The following is a 6,755-nucleotide window of genomic DNA, read 5'->3' as shown; positions in this document are numbered from 1 at the left end:
AGCCAGGAGATGGATGCCAAGTTTGAGCAGTTTCTTGCCGGGACAAAGCTGGGGGCTCAGCTGCAGTATGATGTCTACTGCAAGTAGTGCAGACAGGGCCAGCAGCTCCCAGCCAGCGCCTGGAGAGACACATGGAGGACAGATCTGGAGGACTGAAGGCTAGAGCACGAGAGAAACTGGGACTTCTAATATTCATGTGAAATAACCCATACACCCTAACACATTCATAAATATATGTACTGTAGTAGCATTGAAGTGATTTTATTTATAAATTCAAGAGTATTTTGGATTTTTTGAAACTGTGAATTTATATATGAAAAGTAAAACCTTTTTATTTTAAATAGAATGTACGGTGACAAAAACGCAGATTAATGGAAAATGAAGTATTACAGTAATGTCTGGCTGCTCTTCATTGCGTCAAAGTTTCTTTTCCATTGGATAAACACATGTAATAATAAACTTCATGATGAATAAAAAAAGTTACTTTTCCAAAAGAGGAAAAGCCCCAATTGATTGAAAACGTTTTTTTTATTAAAAAGAGTGGAAGCCTAATTCGTGTTACTTGGTTGTTGCTTAAGCACCATTTGTGAATGGCAGGTTTAGAAAGGGACAATTAATCATGCCCTAAACCAGCAAAAGCTGTTTGAAATCACTGCAGGAAATCAGAGCTTGCCTGTGTACTGCTTCTGCTTCTCACGCAAGCTCTGCCTGGGTGGGAGGGGTTACTTTCTCAGTAGGAGGATCCTGAGTGAAGCCTTTTACACTGGCTCTTCAGCAAGACAGTCACACTGAAATCAGTCCGTGGATACTCCAGCCCTCTGAAGCAAAATCAACATGAACAAAGCATTTCAGACAGAATTGACTAAAAGGATGGAGGCAGCCAAACACATGAAAGAAGAAGACAAGCTTTATCGTTACAATGGCTTGTTGTATCCCACTGTCATGTGCAGTCCTGAGAATCTCAAAGCGCTGGAGACTTTTGAAGCAAGAGAAGACGACATTATGCTGGCAGCTTACCCAAAGTGTGGTGAGTGTGAAGGGAGTCTTTTTCTTTCCTGCTCTCAGATTTAAAAAAACAAACATAAAATTGCACAAAACACGATTACAAGAAAATGTGTTGTCACACAGCACAGAAAACACTTTTCACACACTTAACAGGATTTCTTCACAGCATGTAAAACACTTAACAGCAGCTTAACTATTTGTTTTAAGTAGACAAATACACTCAACAGTCTGTTGTAAAACCTCAGTGTCAAAGAACAGTGATTTCCCTTAAATCCAGAACTTTTGTCCTTCTTTAGATCGCTCTCTCTAAATCAAGAGCAGGGGGTGAGACTGCTGCTCACAGCAGAGACTGAAAAAGAGGGAGAGAATGGAATGTGAGAAAGTGGAATTCATGGAATGAAAGGGTCCCCCTGCTGCTTTAAAAACAAACAAACACGTACCTTCCAAACTTAACCTAAACAAATGAACCTTTTAAGAGTCATCTTGCAAATAAGAACATAAAATATGCCAAGTAGTATTCAGTAATATTCAGCATTCACAACAGGATGCAGGGATACACACACAGAAATGCAAGCAGACAGAAGGGGAAGGCGAACTATTTGGCAATACTGTACCTCCACAGTCCCAGAGCTCTGCCCCGTTGTGAAAACTAGGCTACAGCACTACACTACAACACTTGTAAGACGTATGTGGGTTTTTCCTGAGTAAATGTTTCATCGGCAGTTTCAACTTGGCTGTTTGGCTGATAACACTGTGTTCTCACTCTGTATTGTCTCACTCCAGGGTTTAACTGGATGATAGGAGTGCTGCATAAAATTGTAGCTGCTGCCACAGGTCGTTCAAATGAAAATCCAAACAATCACCCTAAGTTTCCTCCAATGCTGGAATTCCTTGATCCGGCGAAACAAAAGGTTTGCGAAAAACTAATTTTTAAATTTCAAAATATGACTTCACACACTTCACCTCTGACAGGCTTTACAGATTTTGTTTCTCCCACGCTGGGATCTCAGTTGTTTCAGAAGACATTGTTTCTTACGAACAGGTGATAAAAAAATGTACAGTAGCTAGTCTTCGGTTTGCAGTCTTGCACTGTATTTGGAACTTCAGAAGTTGCTGAGAACACACTTCACATTTTATCAAACGCCCCTGTTATGAACTTGGAACTGAAGTATGGTCAACCAGCTGTCAGGTGGGTCGATCGAATTCCCCAGGATAAAATCTTTGGACCCCTTCAATCATAACTTTATTATGCTTGACAGATCAGATTGTTGGAATTGAGTAATACTTGAAAGGGGTCCAGAAGGACGAGCTGTAACCAGAACAGACAGAGGCAACAGAGGCCTGAAGACCTCTCAGCCCATGTGGAAGTAATTAGGTGGAGAGCCCAGCCCTCCTCATAGGAATGAGCCTTGAATGGACAATGCAGTGCAGCAATTCAAGCCTGTATGCCAGCATACAGTATCTATGCTAAGTAGGTGAGAACTGGAGTAACCAGAAAAACCTACGAGGGGAGCATGGGAAGAAAATGAAACTCCACACAGACTGGCACAGAGGGTCAGGTGTGGCCACTACCACCTCTGTATGCCACGACAAAGAGATCAACAAAAGCTCACAAGTATCAAGGGAGCATTGGTGATTTGGGAAGCTACACATTACAATGTTGTTATTATTATTACAATGAGACGAAAAGATAATGTGACTGGCAAAAAAACTTGTGCAAGCAATAAGCTTATTAGGAATGTCACTGAAATTACCCCAGAAAAGATTCGGTATTTCTGCGCCTCTTCTGCTCTGGAATGTGACGAGGGGGTAAATTACAGCTGTGCTGAATGCTAAAGGTAACAAGCAGTGTGACCTTGTCACTTTAGATCTTCTATATTACCTTTGACCTTAAAATCAGAAGAATAATCAGCCTTGCATTGTACTAGGAAGTTTCATTATGAGCTAATATGGTTGGTGATACTTTGGTATTCACCCCACAGTTCTCCGAAGAAGAGAATTATTCTTTTAAGCTAACTTTGGAGGTGTCTGGTGCTCTAATCTAGACATTAATCCGCTGTCATTTTATTTTCCAGACATTGGCTGCAGCACCTTCTCCAAGAGTTGTGGGAACTCATGTGCCCCCGCAGAACTTTCCCAAATCCTTTTTTGAGAAGAAAACAAAGGTCAGCAAATGGTTTTTACGCAGAGATCTATAATATCCCATTTGAAGGATGACATCTCCTACTGCCCACTACACCGTTACCACACAGAGGCAGTAGCTGGGAAATTCTGATCCAAAGGAAAGCTCACTGGTCCACCAACACCAGATGCAGTAGCATTATGCAGCAAGCAGATCAGATACAGGCACCAATCAGCACTGGGGATTCAGGGCCCAGTTGGAACACAAACCAGCAGACACAGGGGTCCCCCAGAACCATAGACTGAGACCCCTGATCTGCACGATGGGCCTGCACCTCTTGGGACCTTGGACCAGTGTTGGACCATCATTAATGCGATATCTTTCCCCAGATTCTGGTGGTGTTCCGCAACCCTAAAGACACGGCTGTCTCCTTCTTCCACTTCACCAACGGCAACCCTGTTCTGCCAACTGCGGAGTCCTGGGACAAGTTCTTCTCAGACTTTATCAGTGGAGAAGGTAATAGAAGGAATCACGATTTGATCCATTAGCAAAATAGCAAATCTATTAGTAAACTAGTAAATGACCACAGTTGGGACATGATGAGCAGAGCATACCAGTACTGAATCCTTCTTGCATGGGCATTTTGAACTAATTGACAGTAAAAATCTAATTATTGTAAATGGCCTGTCTGATGTACTCTACATCGCGTTTCATTTCTCTGTTGTAAGAGATCTTCCTTTGCTTTCGGCAGTTCCCTGGGGCTCTTATTTTGACCATGCCCTTGCCTGGGAAGAGCACATGGACAATCCCAATGTAATGGTCGTGACTTACGAGTACCTGAAGGAGGTGAGTCTGCTTCTCAACTCCAGAGCTGAACCCTGGAGTGATTAGCTGTGTGTATAACCTCTAACCTCTAACCAGGCTGATGTAAGCAGTAGGTGTGCCACAGAGACCCATTGTAGTTCTAGCCCCTAGCCCCTCTCCATTTATATAAATGATTCTAGTATAGTTAGAAAATTAGTTAATTCTCTGAGCTGCTAAAAGACTAGATGAATAAGATGGGCTCAAAGGCCTCTTCTCATTGCAACAACTAAGAAAAGAAGAAGTCAGAACAAGGCAAAATATGATTAAAAGCCATTAGTTTCTTTGAACCTGGTACTTTAGAAACTTGGAAACTGGATCAGTGAGTTCATGGTTTGCAGTAATAGTGGTCTTTTTATTGCAATTCCTTTCTGATGATAGTGATAAACTTGATTTTATATAGTGCCTTCGAAAGTGGCCTCTCAAAGTGCAGGAAATGTATAAAAATCAGTTAAAACAAAAGAAAATAGTACAAAAAGACAGGAGAGAACAAATTAGCACAAATAAAACACAAGAAATGTAAAGTAGAAATGTAGTAAGAGATGTAAGGAACGGGGACAATAAAACAATTAAATAAAAGCCTTTCTTTAAGAAGAAGGTATTGAGTCTGTATTTGGATGCACTGAGGGTAGACATTCCTGGGGACAGAATTCCACAGCTTTGTAGAGAAGCAAGAGAAGGCCCATCACCTATAGAAACTACACAAGCTTCTGGGACAAACAGGAGCCCAGAGTCAGGTAATTGAAGGTTGTGAGGTGGGAGGTAGGAGGATAGTAAATCAGACAGGTGCTGAGGTGCCAAGCCCTGTACAGCCTTATAGGTGAGCACGAGGATTTTGTAGTCGACACGAAACCTGAAAGGAAGCCAGTGCAAGGACTCCAGGACAGAAGTAATTCAAACACTTGCACGTGACCTGGTTAGGATTGTGGCTTTCCGAATTATGATCATATTGGAGTTTGGTCAGTGTGGATTTAGATACCCCAGCGAGTAGGGCATTGCAGTAATCAAGTCTAGAAAAGACACATACAGTACGTTGACCAGTTTTTCTGCTACCGTCAGGGACAATACAGGATGTAGTCGGGCAATATTTCTGAGATGGAAGAATGGTGTTTTTACAATATTTTGCACTTGTGGGTCAAATGTCAAGCCTGGATCAAAAATCATCCCCAAATTCTTAAATTTAGATGGAAATTCAAGTACAGTGTCATCCACAGGTAGAGCTACATTCTACATGCCACATGACTTTGCCTGTAAATGAACAAATCCAATTCAGTATTGTAACTGAAAGATGTGTGACTATCTGCCTTTGTCTTCAATGTAGAACCTGAGTGAAGCAGTACAGCAGATAGCGAGTTTCTTCAACTGCAGCCTGAGCGAGGAGCAGATCCAGACTATCACTCAAGAGAGCACATTCAAAGCCATGAAGGAAAACTCCAAGAACTCACATGGTCCAATGAGCAATGTCTTTTTCAGGAAAGGTAAAAACGTTTTGCAATGTATCTGTGTCATCGTCAGTACACTACTCAGGTTTTGGATTAACATAAGAATCTGGCACTAGGAAGGGAGCTGAAGAGCAGTCTGGTGTTAGCTTCTGCATTTAAGGTCTTAAAATTCAATGTATTCATGTTTTGAGAACAGAAATTATAACGAGCTCTGAGTGTCATTCCTGTGCTAATTCAGTTCAAAGGTACCACACAAGGTTGATTGTGATGTTAACTTGAGCAAAGCTGGAAACCAGCAAGAGCTATTTTGATTTTAATTCTCCATATAACAAACAAGGGCCTTCAGGAAGACAAACAGTAGTAATGGCATCTGCAGGGCTGTCAGGGTGGTCTGCAGGCAAATCTGATGAGGATGGGTAAAGTACAAAGTATATGAAAACGTTTAGCACTGTTCCACAGAATGACTTACTAACAGTTGGGCGCTGTTTGGAGTTAGAGCTATATGTACTGTAAAAAAGGGCTGCTTGAACCCCAAAAAGCATCATTTCTTTCAACTGTGTCATCTCAGTACAAAATACAATTTTGAAAGTTTTGTCTCAGAGAAGTGCTTTTAGTGTGAACCTTACCCCTTTAAAGCACCACTCCTCTCTTCTTTTACCATCCTATCAGCTGTTTCCTATCCAGAAGGGTCCACACGCTGCTGAATATCTTTCTTACTGTGATCTCCTCTGCAGGGGAGGTGGGAGACTGGAAAAACCAGTTCAGCGACGCGCAGAGCCAGGAGATGGATGCCAAGTTTGAGCAGTTTCTTGCCGGGACAAAGCTGGGGGCTCAGCTGCAGTATGATGTCTACTGCAAGTAGTGCAGACAGGGCCAGCAGCTCCCAGCCACCGCCTGGAGAGACACATGGAGGACAGATCTGGAGGACTGAAGGCTAGAGCACGAGAGAAACTGGGACTTCTAATATTCATGTGAAATAACCCATACACCCTAACACATTCATAAATATATGTACTGTAGTAGCATTGAAGTGATTTTGTTACTTTGGGTGTTTTGGATATTTTTTAAACTTTCAATATCTGTGAATACATATACCATATACATAATGTGACAACTTTTCATGTGAAATAGAATTTGTTTTTAAAAAGTGGTACTATAATAATTACTATTGTATGTTGTATGCTATGTAGGCAAACATTTTTGTACCTCATTTGAAGCTAAATAAAATTAATATAAAAACTAATTTGTACTGTACTGTATGTAAGGGTTTGGAACATACTGTAGGTTCATTATCTCAGGTTCTCTGAGGATTGTCCCAGTACACC

At 41.5% G+C, this 6,755-nt stretch overlaps 1 protein-coding gene across 1 annotated transcript; it reads left to right on the top strand.

Annotated features, from left to right (window-relative positions):
* The first annotated feature begins 747 nt into the window (after positions 1 to 747).
* On the top strand, positions 748 to 6,669 carry sult6b1 (sulfotransferase family, cytosolic, 6b, member 1). Its single transcript, XM_006638411.3, has 7 exons — positions 748 to 1,027; positions 1,789 to 1,916; positions 3,081 to 3,170; positions 3,517 to 3,643; positions 3,879 to 3,973; positions 5,310 to 5,466; positions 6,165 to 6,669. Exons 1-7 carry the CDS (start codon positions 835 to 837, stop codon positions 6,290 to 6,292), a joined length of 918 nt encoding a protein of 305 aa, XP_006638474.2. The 5' UTR covers positions 748 to 834; the 3' UTR covers positions 6,293 to 6,669.
* The last annotated feature ends 86 nt before the right edge of the window (positions 6,670 to 6,755 follow it).

Source organism: Lepisosteus oculatus, chromosome 17 (assembly GCF_040954835.1).
Source record: "Lepisosteus oculatus isolate fLepOcu1 chromosome 17, fLepOcu1.hap2, whole genome shotgun sequence".
Classification (NCBI taxonomy): domain Eukaryota; kingdom Metazoa; phylum Chordata; class Actinopteri; order Semionotiformes; family Lepisosteidae; genus Lepisosteus; species Lepisosteus oculatus.
This window is presented reverse-complemented; position numbering and strand designations above follow the sequence as displayed.

Bases quoted from the DNA above. Each gene is read 5' to 3' on its own strand.
- sult6b1 (XM_006638411.3), top strand. From the start codon at position 835: ATGAACAAAGCATTTCAGACAGAATTGACTAAAAGGATGGAGGCAGCC. The intron at 1,917-3,080 runs GTTTGCGAAAAA...TTTATTTTCCAG, and splicing joins TTGATCCGGCGAAACAAAAG to ACATTGGCTGCAGCACCTTC. The intron at 5,467-6,164 runs GTAAAAACGTTT...TCTCCTCTGCAG, and splicing joins CAATGTCTTTTTCAGGAAAG to GGGAGGTGGGAGACTGGAAA.